The sequence below is a fragment of the Myxine glutinosa genome, chromosome 11, assembly GCF_964187855.1.
Source record: "Myxine glutinosa chromosome 11, kmMyxGlut1.1, whole genome shotgun sequence".
Taxonomy (NCBI): domain Eukaryota; kingdom Metazoa; phylum Chordata; class Myxini; order Myxiniformes; family Myxinidae; genus Myxine; species Myxine glutinosa.
The window spans coordinates 5,702,902-5,722,218 of NC_136271.1; the positions used below are offsets into that span (position 1 = coordinate 5,702,902).

The following is a 19,317-nucleotide window of genomic DNA, read 5'->3' on the forward strand; positions in this document are numbered from 1 at the left end:
GCACCCAATGAGAAGCAACGTGCCGATTCCACGAGGCGGAGCTAACGAGCCGAGGGCGTGTCACTCCCCGCCGGATATACGCGGCCACGCGCCGGATGTGACGTCAGATGCGCCTCAGCTTGGAGACTGGAGAGATTCGCCCCCAGCTGGAGAAAGACGGACCTGCGAGCGCTGAAACAGATGCGCCCCCAGCTTGAGACGACAAGACGCCACCTCGAGCGCTGAGAGACCTCCTGCATCTGTTGGGCCGCGCCATCCTGTCCCTGAGCACAAGGTGCACCTTGTGCTGGCCATCGAATACCCGCTTTCCTTGTCATCAATCCCGTGTGAGTCAGTTTTTGTCCTGTTTCTCTGTGGTCTGTCGGGAATAATATAAGGTTGTGTCTAAGTGCCTGTCTTCCTATGATGTACCTCTCGTCCCTGTAATCTGACCTTCCGCACGAATATAACCTCCTCCGGAGGTCTTGAGAACTGAACCCCTGGTGTCGTATTGTGTCATTATAACCCAGCCGGGTGTCTTCTCTTTCCTATTGAGCCCAGCGTAGCGCGGCTTCGTCGACGTTCGAGTACAATCGGGTAATTTGTGCGGACGCGACGGCCATTCCGCTCGGCCCACCTTAACATCAAAGTCGTGTCTGTAACAATTGGTGTCGGGAGTGAGATTCGAGGCCCGACCAAATTTTGAAAAAAAAAAAAAAAACGAATAGAGGAAAAAAAAAAATTTGGTCAAAATTTGGAGCCGCCGAAATTTGTTTTGTTTTACGAAACTCGAATTTTGCAAGTCGCGCTATGGCGGATCAAGACGGCTGGGGTCCGGTAGGGGAGAGTGAAGCAGGGTCGGTCCAGGACCAAAATGAGGGACAGGAGGAGAGCGAAGCAGTGAGGGCGGCAGGTTCGCAAAATAGCGCCGTCACGCACGAAGAAGCGGGCGCGCAAAATGGCGCCTCGCTGGTCACCGCGCCCGCGACCGTGGCAGCGCCCCTGGTGGATTCGAACCTTTTCCTCCTGCAAATGAGGGCCCTTATGGAACAAATGGTGGGAATGAGGGCTGATAGTGAGCAAATGAGGGCTGATAGTGAGCGGTTGGGAAACCAAATGGGGGTAATGAGGGACGAAGCGAGGGGTACCAGTGAGGGGTTAGACAATAATTTTAAGGGTTTAGACAAGAAATTTGGGAAGTTAGACGACAAATTTGAGGGGTTAGACAACGGGATAAAAGAGGTGAAAAAGGGGTTAATGGGGGTAGAAAATAGAATGGCTGCCCAGGAGAATCAGATAGAGGGAGTGAAAAATGGGTTAGAGGGGTTAGAAAACAGGATGGAAGGCAAATTGAGGGACATGAGGGACCAAGCGGAAAGGGAAGTTAACCAAATGGGGCAGCAGATAGAGGGGGTCAGAATGGGGGTAGAAACCAAACTGGATGCTCACAGGGAGGAAATGGAGCAGATGAGGGTGGCATCTGGGCAGGAGATGCAAGTGATGGGAGAGGAGATCAGAAGAGGAGTGAGTGAGGAGGTCGGAGGAAGTGCGCGAGGAGGTGAGGCACTGTAAGGAGCGCATGGAGAAAGAGGTGAGAAAGGGGACTGTAAAGTTACAAGGGGGCATAGAGGACCTGACGCAGGAGGTGGAGCAGCTGACGGTGGGACAGACGGAGTTAGTGGAGCAGGTTCAAAGGAACACTGCGGTATTAGGAGGTTTAAAGGCGACACAGAAAGAACTAAAAGATGATTTGGTAGCGACGAAGAGGGAATGTCAGATGGTACGTGAGGGACTGACAACGAGGTTGGACGAGGTGATAGAGGTTATGGAGACGAAGGACCGGCAGGTGAGGACGCACATGGAAACGGTCAAGGTAGCCTTAGAGGATGAGCTTGAGGAGACGTACCGGGGAATAAAAGAGGTGAAGCACAAATTAGAAGAAGTGGAAGAAGGGATGAGCGAAATTAAGAAGCGACGGAGAGGGGATAAGAAAGAGATAAAAGAGGAGATAAAAGAATTGGTCCAAAGTCTGTGTTTGGATCGTGATGATGTGCTCATTAACCGGATGAGGGATTCGCAGGTGATGGAGGAGAAGCGAAGAGGAAGAGGACCCGGTGTAAGTGGTGACCAATATGGTCATGCGTATGATGCGCCAGGGGATTTAAGAAGCTTGGGGGTCGAGATAGACCCGGGTGTTCGTGAGAGGCCGTTGGTGAAGTGTGCGACAGGTCTGGTGTGCGAAAAAGGAGGTGTGCAAGAAAGTCCGACTCTGGGGTGTGTGAGGAAAAAGTGCGTGCCAAGGAGTGAGGGTGCTGGCGGAGAGTGAGTCGGTCGTAGCGCGTGTGCGAGGAAGCACGTGGAAGCGCGGTGTGGTGAGTGTTACAGAGGGTGTGACGGGAGAGTGTGCGCAAGAGTATGCGCGAGAAAGGTGTGTGACGGGACAGGTGCATGAGGAAAGAGTGCGCTGTCAGAAGTAAGGAAGAGTGTCCACCTGTGGTGAGTGTTACAGAGGGTGTAACGGGAGAGTGTGCGCGAGAAAGGTGTGTAACGGACAGGGGCATGAGGAAAGAGTGCGCTGTCAAGAGTAAGGGTGAGTGCGTTGTCACGAGTGGTGGTGAGAGTATTGAGAGTGACAAGGAGAGTGAGTTAGTTGTGACAGGTGAGCGAGGATGTACACCTGGGATGGAAGGATGCACACCTGGAATGGTAGAGCGTGAGTGGGAATGCACGCTGGAATTAGTGGTGAGGCACGTGGTTGGGTGTGCGAATGAGAGCACACCTGTGATTGTCACAGAGGAGGTGACCGAGGAGGGGGCGCGAAGAAGTGTGTTGGTGAGGTGTGCTACCAACGAATGTGTGCCAAAGTGTTCGGTGGTCAGGTGTGTGACCAAGGCTGTGAGTGGAATGAGGGTACCTGGGTGTGTAAGGAAAGGTACGAGGAGCATGGGCACGGCTGGATGTGTGAGCAAGGAACGGGCTGCGGGGTGTAAGCGTCCAGGTGAAGCATCGACGTTAGACGGGGTAGAGTTTAGAACGACTTATAGCCGAATCGGGCCCTCGGTGCGTGCCGGGCCTCGCTTTGAACGGCCGCGTCCGTGCTCCACTAGGCGGAGCGGGCGGCTGGATAGGAAGGGTCGTCATGGCGACCACGTTTTGTTGAGACGTGCCGGCAGGTCGAGATCGGGACATTGGATGGCTCCACGCCGAGGTGATGCGTGGGATCTCGGCCCGGGTAAGCCCCCGTCCCTGCACCGAGTGCAGGATGCAGCCAGCCGCTGGCACAAAACAACCAGCATCCATTGCTTGGCTTTACGAAGCCGGGCTTTGGACAGGAATTGGCGCACCGAGAGGCAGTAGTGAGTAGACTGGGTGATGAGGTTAGTGTTTTGGACCCAAAATTAGAGAAAAACAAAATTTGATGATTGGCAAGGGATTGGCAGTAGTGATTGGCAGATGATGGGCAGTGATTGGCCAAATTTTTGATTTGTTGAAATTTGATGTGCAAAATTGGTAGTGAGAGACCCCCGATGTGGTGGGATGGCAAATCCACCATCCTTCCCATGCGTGGGGGCAAAGGAGCAATAGCTTATGGGGTGTATGGCAGTGAAAACTAGCCCGGGTGGGTTAGGATATGGTGTGTAGGGGGGAGGATCTAGCGAAGATGACCTTAGGTAACGTTAAGGTTAGTTAGTGACTGATACCTGTAGTGGGGACGCAGGTAGATTAGTGTGGATTATAATGACGAGGGAGCGCAATAGTTTAAAGGGACGACTGGGAAGCGCAAGTTTCAGAAGGGAGTAGTTAGCTGAGATGATGCCGTGTTTGTGAGAATTGAACAGGTGTGATTGCACAGGTGTGCAACTGGACAGGTGTGTGGAGCAGTGTATGAGTAGTGAGTGTGTGGATCAGCGCGAATGCGCTTGGGGAGAGAAGGGTGCAGGTGGCACCAGGTGTGAGAGCACAGGTGTGCAGGTACAGGTGTGTGGAGAGAGTTGGAGTGAGTGGTACGGAGTGGTGTGCATGGTGCGAAGGTGTGGATGGGGGAAGAGTGGACCCCTTTCACGAGCACCCGGGGCGGGTAGTGTAAGTGTTAGGTAGAGGGTGCAGGTAAATTGTGGTTGGATATTGGCATTTGTGGTGCGGTTGCAGAATGGTGTTGTGAATGGGTGCATTAGTGTTGTGGAAATGGCTGGGCGTGTAGCCTGTTAGTGTGTGTAGTTGGTTGGGCACTCCACCACTGTGAGGATGTCGGCCAGGTGAGGCCGCAGGTGGGCTCTGGGAGCCGGTAGTTGTGAGTGGGTGCCTGAGGATCCCGGGTGTGGATCGGGCAGCCCAGTGCCAGAGAGGGCACGGAGTGGGGAGAGAGCCAGAGGGCCTTCCCCAGGTAGTTAGGTTAGGGTGAGGAGCAGGTAAGCTCGGAGGCAACTGCAGTGGTGGAGGTGTGCAGGTGGGTAGACCCACTGGGAGAGGTACACGCCGCAGCCCAGAAATTGTGCGAGGGGCACCGGGAGATGAATCGGGGGAGTGAGACCCCAAATTGAAGAGCACCACAGTTTGGCCAATGGGAATTGGTTTTTAGAACCCATAGTGTAAGAGGGCCAATGGTTTGGCCGGAGAAAGCCCCCGGGTAGTGTAAAGTTGTTAAAGTCATTTAGGAAATAGTTAGGATTGATGAACCTGTCGCACCATACGCAGCCACTTACCTGTGGTGATGATGATGACTCCACACCTGTGTTTTCTTTGTTCTGTGTGCAGGAAATGAGATTGCTGTGAGGATTTGTGAGACGCATCACGACGTGGATGAGACATTGGGGTGATTCCATCTCTCCCTCCCTAGGAGGGACTGATGATGAATTGGTAATGGCAAATTATGATGTTGAGTTGGAGATGGCAAATTTTGATGAGAGTTGAAAATGGCAAATTTGATTGGTTAGGAGGGAGAGAAGACGAATTTGGTTTATGGGAGGAACGGGGAAGACAGTAGGGATGTTTTTTGATTTGTAAAGTAGATGTTTATGGGTAGTGTTGTGTTTTGTGGATACAGTAAGGGGTAAGGGAGGGGCCATGTAGGTTACCTGGTGGGGGGGGGGGGCGTACGATAGGAACGTACCTGTCTCACCTGGTTCCCATGTGCCCCCAGTGTGCATCACCTTACATTGCGTGCACTTTTGCGCCCTTACCACCTTACTCACTTGTTTCTTCTTTTGTCTCCCACCTCCGAGGATCTGGCTTTGGGGTAGAGAGAGAGGAGAGAAGGTGCTGGCTGCGCAGTTGTGGGCCTGCACTTTCGCTGTTTGCTGCCGGGATCGATACACCATATGGACCGCAATGTTTGTGGCCACCCACAATGGACCGCAGTTCGTTTGCGGCCAAGCACCACCCGGGGATGGACCTATGGGTCAACGTGGCACCTATGCCATACAGGTGAACCACTATTAATTAACACCAAGTGCACCACAAGAAGAGCAAGAGACACCTGCAGGGTTAGGGGTTGTCGAATTTATTTTTATTCCAATGAACAATGGTGACTGCACCGATTGGTGGTGGGGTGGTGCTTTTGATGCTGGGAAAGGGTGCTCTGCACGTTATTAAAGGCCGTCGGCCACAGAGCACTCGTGGGTTGGTGTATCGATGTTGGCAAGCGCGCTCTCTCTATGCATAACATCTGCATGTGTTCCTCCAAAAACAGGTCCTGGATCGTAGTGTAAATAGCAGCGTAGTCGTGTAAATAATGCTCCCTACCGGCTGTATGTGTAGTTTGAGAATTCTTTCCGGATTCGGTTATCCTGTGGGTGTGTTTCTGTGAGGAGAAGGGTGTGCAACGTCGCAGGGGGACATATTTACTCATTGGTGAATATCTGTAAAACTGTCGCACTCAGGGTAGAGTTAATAGTAGAGGGAACTACATTGCGTGCCACACTAAAGTAGGTAAAAATTTATCGGGTCGGGACGCCCCGAGGGTAGAGAAGGGTGCAATGTTGCGAATATGGAATTTGGCCTCCATATCCGCTTGTAAATATTCCCCCTATTTTTTCCAATACTCCCCAACTTTCCCCAGTCCCCCATTCCCTAGTCCCATTGCATGTAAATAACAATCAGTAGAGCCGACCTTCCCCTTATTCCCCCATTAAATGTCGTGCCCAGGTCCACCGCACCACACGTAGACAACTTTCGGACATCTTCCTAGTTATTCTTAATCTATGTCAGTTAAGGCCTCGTTTCCATTAATTATGACTCTTCGTTGCACCAGAATGTGATTATATGGCACCAGTAGTGAGTTTAGGACCTTCCCATACCTCCTCCCATCTTCTTCCCCAAACAACAACAATAACAACAACTACAACAACAATTACAACAACAACAGAGGGGATGGCGGCGGAGCGGGGGAGGATGCGTCCTCACACCGGCTCGATTAGCTCCAGACCATGCGCTCCACGGGGTTACCCCGAAGGGGCTGGCTGTCAGCTCCTCGTCGGGGGCGGAGCCAGTAACCCCCCCCGCACGCACCCAATGAGAAGCAACGTGCCGATTCCACGAGGCGGAGCTAACGAGCCGAGGGGCGTGTCACTCCCCGCCGGATATACGCGGCCACGCGCCGGATGTGACGTCAGATGCGCCTCAGCTTGGAGACTGGAGAGATTCGCCCCCAGCTGGAGAAAGACGGACCTGCGAGCGCTGAAACAGATGCGCCCCCAGCTTGAGACGACAAGACGCCACCTCGAGCGCTGAGAGACCTCCTGCATCTGTTGGGCCGCGCCATCCTGTCCCTGAGCACAAGGTGCACCTTGTGCTGGCCATCGAATACCCGCTTTCCTTGTCATCAATCCCCGTGTGAGTCAGTTTTTGTCCTGTTTCTCTGTGGTCTGTCGGGAATAATATAAGGTTGTGTCTAAGTGCCTGTCTTCCTATGATGTACCTCTCGTCCCTGTAATCTGACCTTCCGCACGAATATAACCTCCTCCGGAGGTCTTGAGAACTGAACCCCTGGTGTCGTATTGTGTCATTATAACCCAGCCGGGTGTCTTCTCTTTCCTATTGAGCCAGCGTAGCGCGGCTTCGTCGACGTTCGAGTACAATCGGGTAATTTGTGCGGACGCGACGGCCATTCCGCTCGGCCCACCTTAACATCAAAGTCGTGTCTGTAACAATATATATATATATATATATATATCTCTATATATATATCTCTATATATATATCTCTATATATATATATATATATATATCTCTATATATATATCTCTATATATATATCTCTATATATATATATCTCTATATATATATATATATCTCTATATATATCTCTATATATATATATATATATATATATATTAGTGTGAGTATCTCTGTATCTGTCTCTGTGTCTGCATCTGTGTGTCTGTGTCTCTCTCTTTGTCTGTCTCTGTCTCTCTCTTTGTCTGTCTCTGTCTCTCTCTTTGTCTGTCTCTGTCTCTCTCTCTTTGTCTGTCTCTCTCTTGGTCTGTCTCTGTCTCTCTTTCTCTTGGTCTGTCTTTGTCTGTCTCTGTCTCTCTCTTTGTCTGTCTCTGTCTCTCTCTTTGTCTGTCTCTGTCTCTCTCTTTGTCTGTCTCCGTCTCTCTCTTTGTCTGTCTCCATCTCTCTCTTTGTCTGTCTCCATCTCTCTCTTTGTCTGTCTCCGTCTATCTCTTTGTCTGTCTCCGTGTCTGTTTCTCTCTCTCACTCTCTCACTCTCACATCCGCGTACAGATACAACTTTATGCAGGAAGTAACATGGACTATGTGGCCACGACCTCAGAGTCCATTTTGAGGCTGCAAATTGTGGCCAAAGTGACCAATATATCACTTTTTGGTGAACAGGGTGACCAATCGGTCTCAAATTGAAAAAGCCGGATTTTTTTCGTGCATAAAATAAACGGCTTTTATTTATTTGTTTTGTGTTCATGTGGGCAGAGCAAGTGACTATAAGCGCATTCGATTGACATTTTTGAAGTGCATAAAATCTACGAAGATGGAAGAATCCCATTAAAATGGACGCTCAATGAGTAGTCACAAGTTTTTTGTCAATGTCTTTGTCAAAAACTACTCGATGAGTAGTTTTCCCTTGAGGTCAGGAGGTACTTTACTATAAAATATAGTAAAACACATATAGTAATACACATATACTGTATGAGCTGTCTGATGACTATTAGAGTGACTGGCTGGAGATTATGCTCTCCCCATCAACTAAGTGGAAGGCAGAGTGCACAGTCCCGAATGAATGACTCGAGAACGATTTGAACGTGGAAGTGTATGTCTGAGTGCGAGTGAAATTTGTGGGAGAAACCCTTAAACTCTCCCATCAATGCAGAGCAAACCAATAAAGAAATTAGGAGCGTCCGTTCAGTTTCATGATCATGAAATACCCAAAAAGGATCTAGGCAAGATGATAACACCGGCTGTTGTGATCCAACATGGAGGATTGCACTCACACAAATTAAGTGCAAAATGACTGCTCCTTGTTTCCGTTGGTCGTTGGTGAAGGCGTCTTTGGGGAACTCGCGAATTGCTGATGGAGGAACAAATAAAAACGTTATCACAACTTAAAATGCAGCTCGACATCAAGTTTACCTTCTCAATCAAAAAGCCAAAGCTCATGATGTTCACGATGGTTTAAACGGTAAAGAAATTGGAGATATTAATGTTACCAGATTCCTTGTTCATAGTAACGAGGTATTATACTGTACATGATCCTGCATATCAAGGACTTGATGAGAAGTTTCACTGCGGAATTTTAAATGATGGAGAATGCAAAGTCAAGGTCTGATTTTGAAGGCCAGCTTGCAAATAGCATAAGACACGTTGCAGGCGATGGTAATGCCAATTGGGCTTCTGCCAAGGGGTGATCATATAACCATATTAATGGATTTATGAAGTAATCCTTTTCAGGGAAGGAGAGATAGGGCGTTGGGAGAGGGAGGGAGGAGGAAAAGAGAGAGAGAGAGGGCGGGGAGAGGGAGAGAGGAAGGATGAGAGAGAGGGAGAGAGAGAGGGTGGGGAGATGGATAGAGGAAGGATGAGAGAGAGGGAGAGAGAGAGAGGGCGGGGAGAGGAAGAGAGGAAAGATGAGAGAGAGGGAGAGAGAGGGAGAGGAGAGAGGATGAGAGGGAGAGAGGGAGAGAGGGGAGAGGGAGAGCGGAAGAGAGAGAGGGAGAGAGAGGGAGGAAGGATGAAGAGAGAGAGAGAGAGAGAGAGAGAGAGAGGATGGGGAGATGGAGAGAGGAAGGATGAGAGAGAGGGAGAGAGAGAGAGAGAGGGCGGGGAGAGGGAGAGAGGGTGGGGAGAGGGAAGAGAGGAAGGATGAGAGGTTGAGAGAGGGAGTAAGGATGAGAGAGAGTGGGAGAGAGAGAGGGAGGAAGGATGAGAGGGAGAGGGGAGAGAGGGAGAGAGGGAGAGAGGGAGAGAGGGAGGGAGAGAGAGAGAGGGAGAGAGAGGGAGGAAGGATGAGAGAGAGAGAGAGAGAGACTTTGACTTTTAAACTCTTTTTAGCCGCGTCGCAGACGCTGCTCATTGAGTGCCCTCTGCTGTTGTTCTTGTTCTTGTTCTTCTTCTTCTTGTTGTTCTTGCAGAGAAGACAAAACCTCAAAGCTCCACCCATTCTGGGAACCATAGCTCCACCCATTCTGGGAGAGCCTTCATATAAACAAATATCCACCATTTTATTAACTCGCATAGCTTTGAGGCCTGTTTTGTAGGCCCGTGGTGTCTTCCTCTCTCACACAGTTTTCTTTCAAATCAAATTCGATATATCATTTCATTTTTCACAGTCGCTAACATAGTTTTAGACTCGGTTGAAAAAAAAACGTGAGAAAATCCGATGAAAGTTGCCCTTTATAGAACGAAATGAATTCTCAAAGGCCTGTAACTTCAAGTCCATTGAGATATATATTTTTTAAATCGCGGCATGGTCAGTCATACACCGCCCGAAATAACAGACGGGAAAATGCCGAGATATATATATTTTGTTTAAATCGCGGCATGGTCAGTCATACACCGCCTGAAATAACAGACGGGAAAATGCCGAGATATATTAAAAATTCGTCCATTTGATGACAATCGGCACGATGAAATATTTAATTTATACGTCGTCACAATAATGTGGAGAGAGGAGCATAGCTTCGTTCACGTGTCGCCACATATGGGAAATTGCCGAGATATATATTTTTTAAATCGCGGCATGGTCAGTCATACACCGCCAGAAATAACAGACGGGAAAATGCCGAGATATATTAAAAATTCGTCCATTTGATGACAATCGTCACGATGAAATATTTAATTTATACGTCGTCACAATAATGAGGAGAGAGGAGCATAGCTTCGTTCACGTGTCGCCACACACGGGAAATTGCCGAGATATATATTTTTTAAATCGCGGCATGGTCAGTCATACACCGCCTGAAATAACAGACGGGAAAATGCCGAGATATATTAAAAATTCGTCGCCACACACGGGAAATTGCCGAGATATATTTTCACTTTGCACAAAAATAACATCAAGTAATCGAATCAATAGGAATGTCCTGTTCCTATAACATCGACATTATAGGCACAGCTGCATCTAGGCATTGTGTAACATCGACGCGGCTTTTGTTTTAATTAAAACTTTTTGTACTTGTTATTATAAAAGTATAAAACAAGAGTAACACCAAAGGAAATTATTCAAGGAAAATCAGCAGTCAGAGAAATCCCGAAAGGAAAAAACAATCAGTGCACTGCAATCCAAACAACAGAAAAGGTGAAAATACCAAAAAAAAACACAAGGAGAAAACCTAGGCATAATTTCTAAACTAGGCATAATTACTTTTATATGTACAAATTTACATTCGCATTTCCAGACATGAGGAGAGATGGAAGAAAGAAAGAGTAGGTCAAGACAAGGGGGAGAAGAAGGCCGGCAAGGAGAAGCATGGAACAGTGTATGAGAACAACCGAAATATATTATAAAGAAATTATCAATTTGTTATCTTGGACTTTACAAATCCCTTCAACACACCAGGTCACAATAAAATTTGCAAGGTCGTTTGCAGTTTGGGCATGGTTGAATTCAAGTTTGAGCCTTGCTGACACCAAAGAACTAAAAAAAAAACATAATACTGCATTCTTGCATGGGTCTACCGCCCAGTTTCGCCTTCCGTGACAGGTATACGGCAAGTTTAGCGGTAGCGGTTAGGAAACCGAATACAATAGATGTAGTTTCCTTTTTGGGAGGAAAACCAAAGATGTAAGCCTTCAAAGAAAAGGTAATCCGCAATCTATGGGAAATAAAATTTAACCAATAAAGCAAAGGAGAAAGTCTTTCACAATTAATGAAGGCATGAAACAAGTCTTCCCTCTCTGGACAAAAGGGGCAACAGCCGGAAATGGGGGAAAAAAACGAATGACAGCATTGGAAGGAACAATCCAGTGGGCCAAACGCCATTGAAGGTCACCTGTTCTTTTAGATATAAGTCCAGCATACATTGTATCCCATAAAGGCTCAGAGGGGGGGACCGGGAGGAAAGAGTCCTTTCCACCGGGTAACCCCAGCTAGAGGTGGGTCCCCAAGAAGTAGTTTCACACAAGACCTATAAATGCTCTTGCTGCTCATAGCATGGAAGGGGGGTGACCCTGTACTCATGGGGGGCAGATCATTTGGGGGTAAAAGCCACAATTAATTTTGGAACTGTGGGCTCAACCTCTGCATCCTGGGTCCAATGTAGGCCTAGCTGGTGGCCTCTTCGGATCACCGCTCTTAGTATGTTCCCGATTAACCTCCTGGACCGAACACCTGTTAGGTCCGCCAGCTCGTTCGCAGGTTTCCATCCCTGTCCAGAGTCATGCCGGAGATGACACACTTTTTAAATGTTGGCCACTATAAAATGTTGGCAGAAATCGCGACTCCTCGGGATATCGTGGAAAAGTGGATTGAAAAATAAAGGCTCGTGTGAAAACATGTTTGTGCCATACGAGTCTGTTTGACGACTTATCGAAACGCCCTGCTAGGCATTCAAGAGGCTCTGATAAAAGACTGGAAGTAGAGATGCATCGACGTGTTGAAGGTTGGTCAAAACAGTTCCTGTCCGTAACCGAGCCTCCCAGCTCGTTGAAGAATAGAGCAGGCCAAGGGCTTGCCTGGTGAGTGTTCTGCATAAAGCAAGCGTTGGATGGAGCAGAGCCGGAAGGCCAACAGGCGGCATTTCACGTCAACAAGACCATGACCACCCTCGGCCGAGGGACAACATATGGCGCTGGGTCGAAGCCAGTGGTAGCCTCCCCAAAAAAAATCCACCAGTTTTCTCTGAATAGCTTGAAGCAAAACCTCCGGTAGTTGTAGGCAGATGAAACGGTGCCACAAAGGGTAGTGACGAGGTTGTTGACAACCAGCACACAACCTTTATAGGAAAGGTGGGGTAGAGCTCTTTTCAATCGGCTCAAACGCTTTTATCCACCTGGTCAATGATCCTCTCCCAATTGTTCTGGACATACTGAGGAGGACCGAGGAAGACGCCCAAATACTTGATGCCATCGTTTGCCCACACTAGCTCTGCAGGAAGGGGTTGTGGTGGTAATAACGGTGGCACAGGTAAGGCATTGTTGGGAAAAGGGAACCATAGAGCCTTGTTTTTCCCCCAATTGCATCTTAATGATGAGGCAAGGTTGAAGTCCAACAAACACTTTGCCAAGGTGTCACTGTCGCATTTTTTTTTTATGATGACACATAGGTCGTCGGCATATGCAGACAGGGTCAAAGGTGGGTGTCCTGGAGAAAGAACAAGTCCGGGGATATCTTTTCTGAGGGCGATTAAGAGAGGTTCCAAGGCGAGGGCAAATAATAGACCTGAAAGTGGACAACCTTGCCTTACCCCTCTCTGAACCTTTATGGGTGGGCAAAATTCGTTGTTAACTTTGATCAAGCTGGAGATGTTTGCATATAACAAAACTATGTAGGCTCTAAAATTAGCACCGAGCCCGCAAGCTTGTAACACATGACACAAAAACTTATGATCAATGCTATCAAAGGCCTTTGCAAGGTCAAGAAACACCAATCCAAAATCCTCCTTGACACATTTACCAGTTAACAAATCTCTGATTAGGAATATGTTGTCGTAGATGGATCTGCCAGGGATGCTGCAACTTTGATCAGGTGACACCAGGTCCCCAATAACTGTCTTCAACCGGTTCACAAGGACCTTGGAAAACAGTTTGTAATCCGTGCACAACAAAGAGATCGGACGCCAGTTTGACAGGTGTCGGAGATCGCCGGTCTTTGGTAGCAGGCAGAGTACTGCTCTTCTAAAACTGAGCGGTAGCTCTCGGGATAAAAGAGACGCATCCAGAACGTTGAGCAGCTCTGGGCCCAAAATGTCCCAGAATGCCAAAAAAAATTCGGCGGGTAGGCCATCAATGCCTGGGGCCTTTCCCGACTCCATCTCAGCAAGTGCACCGGTTAACTCTGGAAGGGTAATTGGAGCATCCAGTTCTAGATGTTGGGCCTCAGCCACAGAAGGAAGATGAGAGGTCAAAACATTCATCATTTCATTAGAAACCGTTTTGGCTTTGAAAAGATCAGAAAAGAAATCGATTACATTTAATCTTATATCACTTGGATTAGTAAGGATGTTCCCCCCTGGGTCCAAAACCGAAGTTATAAGTCGTGTTGGTTTATCTACAGTTTCTAGATGAAAGAAAGACTTAGTTGGGGTATCTGAAACCTTAATATTCTGTATTCTTAGCCTAACCAGTGTGCCCGCTGCTTTTTCATGGATCAAATCCCTTAATTGGGCCTTCTTCTCGAGTAGCAACCGATAGTTCACTGCATTGCTCTCATTGGCCAACTTGCTCTCTAACCTTAAGATATCTGCTTCCAAGCAAGCCATCGTGATATGTTTTACATTGGTACAGTGTGAATTAAATTGTTGGCAAAATACTCGAATTTGGTTGTCCCACCAAAGACTAATTGAGGAGAAAGAAGATTATTTTAGTACTCATTTCAGCCCAGAAATGACGAAAGGAGTCTGTAAATAAACTATCTTCTAACAGTTTAACGTTAAACTTTCAGTAACTATTTCTGCATGTGGGTCGAGGAAAAGAAAGATCTAAGGTTACCATATGGGGATCTGAAAACAATGACGGAAAACAACCTGAAGAGACCGCGACGTTCCTAAAGGGTACATTAATGTACCAGCGGTCGAGTCTTGCCGACGACACCCGACCATTGGCACATCGACACCAGGTATACTGGGCTACGTTGGGGTGATGCAATCGCCAAACATCAAGTAGACCGGCCGTCTTAAAGAAACGGGATAGGTCCGCATGGGACTCGGGGTGAGGTTCTGCAGAATTTCTGTCCTTCGAAGGGTCAAAGGTGCAATTAAAGTCACCACGAATGCACACACATTGGTCGAGATCAACTGATTTCAGGTGATTTATCATGGAGGTGAAAAAGGCCTTTCGATCCCTGCTCTCACTGGGTGCGTACACATTGAAAATGGTGCAGCGGAAGTTTTGATGTACGAACTGAAGGGAAATAAGCCGGCCTTTTATGACTTCATGAAAATAGCAAGACTCGAACGCTAGACCTGGCTTTAGAAAAAAACCAACCCCAGCAGATGAGGCTGACAGATTGCTAAAATAGCATTGTCCTTTAAAAGTTTGGCACATGTCATGTTCCATGTTAGGTGTGATGTGGGTCTCTTGCAGTAAAAGAACATTTGCCTTTTTACGATCAAACTAGTTTTTAACTTGGGCCTGACGGAGGTGACTTGCACCCCCACCATTCATATTTAAGGTCGCAAAGGAAATGTTTTTCATTCCGTGTTAATGAAATCGACCTGTGCTTGGGAACACTCCGTACCTGCTCGAGTAACAAACTTTCTTAATCTGTGGAATTGAGATCTCGTCAGGTCAAAATCCTCATGCGCTTTGATTATTATTGACTTTGCAGTGCAAATGAATGCTGCCAAGTCAGGGAAATAGTCTTTAATTACGATGTTAAGGTGACGAAACGTTTCGTTAAGGAAGGTAAAAATGAGTTGAGGAGATACCTGTGGGTGACCTGTCACCGATTGTGACAGCTCGGTTGCCTCAATGTCATCCTCAGACACGTCAGATAACATGTCATCAGGTTCTGGGGTATTACCTGCTGCCCCCGCGATCTTGTCTGGAGGCACCTTCACAAGTTCCCCAAGGTGTTCCCGTGGGCACTCGTTAACACTTTGGTGGATATTTTTTGTATCTGGGATTGGAGCTTGGGTTTGAGATCCCAGCAAACTCAGATTTACCGGCCCCGTTTGTAAAGTGGGAACGTTTATTGAATCCATAGTCTACTCGGTATTTAAAGGGGGGACAAGTGGAAAACAATTCCCCAGCTCGGAAATGGTAGTAATTTCACTGGAGGTTTCGCACTCGGAAACTTCCAGGTGAGAGGTACAAATTATATTTTTCGGCTCATTTACATAATGAGACTCACTGGTGTCGTTGGCAATGGTATTCATGTACTCAGTTAGTGAGGAAATGTCAGAGGGACACACGAACACATGTGCACTGGGAATGGTGCCGCCCATGACCGCCTTCTTTGCAGCACCAGCGAAATTTCTTAGTACTGATGCTGTTTCCTTTTTAGAATACACTATGGATTCTTCGTTCATGGGTTCGGGAAAGGGGGCAATGCTAGTTGTGTCAGTCACATCGGTGGGTGTCATCACATTGGAATCGGAGAGCACCGGTGTGTCAGACAACTCAGTCGGGGTGTCAGAAGGTACGGTCGGGATGTCAGAAGGTACGGTCGGGGTGTCAGAAGGTACGGTCGGGATGTCAGAAGGTACGGTCTGGGTGTCAGAAGGTACGGTCCGGGTGTCAGAAGGTACGGTCGGGGGGTCAGAGGGTACGGTCGGGGTGCCAGAAGGTACGGTCGGGGCATCCGAAGGTGCGGTCAGGGTGTCAGAGAGTACGGTCCGGGTGACGGAAGGTACGGTAGGGGTGACAGGAGATACAGTCCGGGTGACGGAAGGTATGGTATGGGTGACGGGAGGAACGGTCCGGGTGTCAGAGCACGGTCGGGGTGTCGGCCTTTTTACAATCTCTTTCGTTATGTCCCGATGAGAGTGAGAGAGTGAGAGAGTGAGAGAGTGAGAGAGTGAGAGAGTGAGAGAGTGAGAGAGTGAGAGAGAGAGAGAGAGAGAGAGAGAGAGAGAGAGAGAGAGAGAGAGAGAGAGAGAGAGAGATAATGTGAGAATCGACTCTAAATGTTATTAGTCAGTAATATGTTGGTGGCAATAAATGTCAAAATCCCACGATTTCATTGTTCACAAAAAGTGTGATTGATGTAAAACCTCATTCCAACAAATGCTGACAGTTTTATAATTTTGATCTCATGCCATACATGCACACAAGGCACAACTTGATGTTCCCAGTTATATGTTAATCTGTACTTTGTGTCACAACATCGTTATTCTTCATTTTATAATCTGCAGGATGTTTCAAAAGAAACAGCGCAGCAGAAACTTTTAAGTTTAACAAAAACTTCCGAGAAAAGTGTTTAATGTCAAATACAAGTGAATGCAACAACAAAACATCTATTGTCAGATACAAGTAAATACAACAACAAATGCAACAACAACAGTCAAATACAAGTAAATACAACAACAAATGCAACAACATTTATTATCAAATACAAGTAAATACAACGACAAAAAACAACAAAACATTTCTTGTCAAATACAAGTAAATACAACAACAAATGCAACAACAACAGTCAAATACAAGTAAATACAACAACAAATGCAACAACATTTATTGTCAAATACAAGTAAATACAACGACAAAAAACAACAAAACATTTCTTGTCAAATACAAGTAAATACAACAACAAATAAAACAAAAATAAACACAACAACAAATGCAACAACATCAGTCAAATACAAGTAAATACAACAACAATTGCAACAACAACAAATACAACAACAATAAACATCACAACAAATGCAACAACATTAGTCAAATACAAGTAAATACAACAAAAAACAACAAAACATTTGTCAAATAAAACAAAAAATACAAAAACAAAACCAACAAAATATTTATTGTCAAATACAAGTAAATACAACAACAAAAAACAACAAAACATTTGTCAAATACAACAACAATTACAACAACAAAACCAACAAAACATTTATTGTCAAATACAAGTAAATACAACAACAAAACCAACAAAACATTTGTGAAATACAAGTAAATACAACAACAACAAAAAACAACAAAACATTTATTGTCAAATACAAGTACAAGTTGGTTCGGTTAAGATTTTTTTATAATTGTGTTATGAATTTTGGGGTAGAGTGATATATAGATCAGGTAGATCTGTGTAGGTATCATGCTTCGACTGTCGTGAAGAAGAAGAACCATTTCGATGTACATAAGTAGAGGACCTGTTTAGCCGGATGTCGGTTTAAGCTTGTATATTTGTGGTCATACGAGGATGGCCTTGTGCTAATTACCATAGGGATTATGCTAATTCCCCTGTGTGTGAGACATTGTGATTTATCCATTGTCCCTTAAGGCACTACACCAATAGACACTAGGCAGGCCCAATAGCACCACACATACTAATTAAATTCCCCGACAATAAAACTCACCGGAAGTGCAGGCGGGAAGCGCCCACGCATTGCACCAACATGGCGATAAAACATTGCTCAGGCAGGCTGAGGCCATGCCCACCTCGCGACGGATTGGTGGAGGGGGTTTGATGGGGAGAACACACCAATGAAAGGCCAAAGTAAGGAAGGACTTGTGATTGGCCAGGGGCGGAGCAAGGAGCGACCCGCTGATTGGTGGAAGGAAGCGACGTACTGATTGGCCACCGACCAGATGACATGTGGAGGAGAGGTCAAGGCGCTCAGCCAATGGTGAAGGACAGACGTGGGAGGAACATTCTAGAGGTCGAGAGGCGACGGACTGATTGGAAGGGAGGACCGATGACGTCAAGAGACAGGACGTAAAAACGAAGGCTGGCCGGCATTTTGCCCTCTCATTTTTGGATCCCTTGGTGCCTGGACCTCATTCGCTACTGCCCTCACGATTCCTCCACTCCGACCTCTTGCCCTTAAGCCTTCCTTCACCCTCAACCCTCTCTCCCTTCTGATACGGACGTTGGGTGCATCGCAGTTCCATGCTGAATTTGTGAGGACATTGCACGGTGGAGCAAGCGGGCTGCACGCTCATTCCCTTCGTGCGGGAGGCCTTCTTCGGGGCCAAGCGAACAAGGGCGAGTCGAGGCCTTCTTGGCGCCAAGACATTTTGGCGTGCATGGAGCCGCGTCCGGACTGCGCACACAGGGCCGACGTCATCCCCGACGAGACCCGAGTGGCTGAGCTAAGCCCACACACACACACTCTGCGCTTTATTTTCATATATTCTTCCCTTGTGTGTGTTATACAGTCACATGAAAAAGTAAGTACACCCCATGTAAAGTTTTGACTTTTTCAACATATTTCAACATACAGCTATTTGTCTTCATTTCAACAATATTGATAGATAAAGGTGATATAATATAACAAATATCATGAAAAATTTACATTTTGTAGTCCATTGTATAATTTAAATAAACATCAATGCAAATTTTGCAAGTGGAAAAAGTAAGTACACCCTTGGCTCTAATAGGTGGTATTGCCCCCTTTGGCAGAAACAACCTCAAGTAGGCGTTTCTTATAACTGTCTACCAGTCTCTGAAATCGACTGGGAGAAATTTTTTCCCACTCCTCCATGCAGAATTCTTTCAGCTGTGCGATGTTTGAGGGGTTTCTTGCATGCACAGCTCGTTTCAAAAACCCCCACATCTCGATTGGATGTAGATCCGGGCTTTGACTTGGCCATTCCAGAACCCTCCATTTCTTTCTTTTCAGCCATTCCTTGGTGGATTTACTGGTATGTTTAGGGTCATTATCATATTGCAAGGTCCACCTTCGGTTGAGCTTCAACTTTCCGACAGATGACCTAACATTATCCTCAAGCACCCTCTGGTACAATGAAGAATTCATAGTGGATTCTATGATGGTGAGCTGCCCAGGCCCTGATGCAGCAAAGCTGCCCCAAACCATAATATTTCCACCACCATGCTTTACAGTTGGTATCAGGTTCGTGTGGTCAAATACTGTCTTTGGTTTTCGCCAAACATGTCTTCTGGTACTGTGGCCAAATAGCTCTACCTTTGACTCATCTGTCCAGAGCACATTGTTCCAGAAATGCTGGTATTTGCCGAGGTGTTCATTGGCAAACTTTAGTCTTGCCCTGATGTTCTTTCTGGACAGCAAAGGTTTCCTCCTGGCACACCTCCCATGTAGATCAAATT

The 19,317-nt window shown here is 46.9% G+C and overlaps 1 protein-coding gene across 1 annotated transcript in view; it reads right to left on the bottom strand.

The window, feature by feature from the left end:
* The window catches only part of SLC24A4 (solute carrier family 24 member 4), a 247,878-nt gene that overhangs the window by 203,668 nt on the left and 24,893 nt on the right, over positions 1–19,317 (bottom strand). The window contains exon 3 of the mRNA XM_078765934.1: positions 8,426–8,502. Coding sequence (XP_078622060.1) covers positions 8,426–8,502 — 77 coding nt within the window. The remainder of the gene's footprint in view (positions 1–8,425; positions 8,503–19,317) is intronic.